Source organism: Nannospalax galili, unplaced genomic scaffold (genome assembly GCF_000622305.1).
Source record: "Nannospalax galili isolate Female #2095 unplaced genomic scaffold, S.galili_v1.0 scaffold1354, whole genome shotgun sequence".
Classification (NCBI taxonomy): Eukaryota; Metazoa; Chordata; class Mammalia; order Rodentia; family Spalacidae; genus Nannospalax; species Nannospalax galili.
In genome coordinates, this window is record NW_008335784.1 from 1,896,458 (window position 1) to 1,897,193 (window position 736).

Here is a 736-nt window from a genome sequence, read left to right on the forward strand (position 1 = left end):
CCCAAAAAAGGCAAAGAGATCAGCATAACCAGAGCAATATTACAAAGGGAAGGTTGCCTAAGAGATGGGGGTTGGGGTGGATACCGGCACAACACTCTCCATCACAGCCTCGGAATATATCTAAAGACAGATGCAAAAACTGCATCATTTTCCTCCTCCCTCGAAAACATAACACCCCAGCTGCTCAAGTTGGACCTAATGCGCTTCTCACATTTCATGAGCACGGGGAATTTAGGCTCCAGGGACAAGGCTGTCATCCTCAGAGAGCGACACAGCGGACAATTACAGAGTGTGGGAGGAAGGAACCCCAGAGAACCGCAGGCTTCCTCACCCCTGAACTAACTCTAAAGTAAACCCGAAGCCCTCCGTCCAAGGCCCGGTCTACTCGTCATCAGAAGTGCGGTGTCAAGTTGGGCACTGCGCTCAGGTGGCAGGAGAGGACCAGAGCCGAGGGAGGTGGCGAGGCTGTGGCCGCGCGCGGGCGGCCAGGGCCGAGGGGCGCGGACCGGGACGGGGGAGGCAGGGCGCGGGCGCCCGGTCCCTTACCAGGTTGAGCACGGTCTCCACGATGTCCCGGTTGCTGACCTCTCCGACCTGTATGAGTCCGATCAACACAGCGAATTTCATCCGGATGTTGCGGATCGGCACCGAAGGGTTAATCATCCCCGCGGGCAGCACCACCGAGCCGGGGCCGGAGCCGGACGCCCCCCGAGGCTCGCCCATGGCCCCGCCGCCG

At 60.1% G+C, this 736-nt stretch overlaps 1 protein-coding gene across 3 annotated transcripts in view; it reads right to left on the reverse strand.

The window, feature by feature from the left end:
- Nbea (neurobeachin) overlaps window positions 1–730 on the reverse strand; it is a 715,145-nt gene extending 714,415 nt beyond the window's left edge. For all 3 annotated transcript variants that reach the window (XM_029562257.1, XM_029562254.1, XM_029562256.1), the window contains exon 1: window positions 547–730. In XM_029562257.1, coding sequence (XP_029418117.1) covers window positions 547–723 — 177 coding nt within the window. In that variant the 5' untranslated portion in view covers window positions 724–730. The remainder of the gene's footprint in view (window positions 1–546) is intronic.
- Window positions 731–736: the final 6 nt, after the last annotated feature.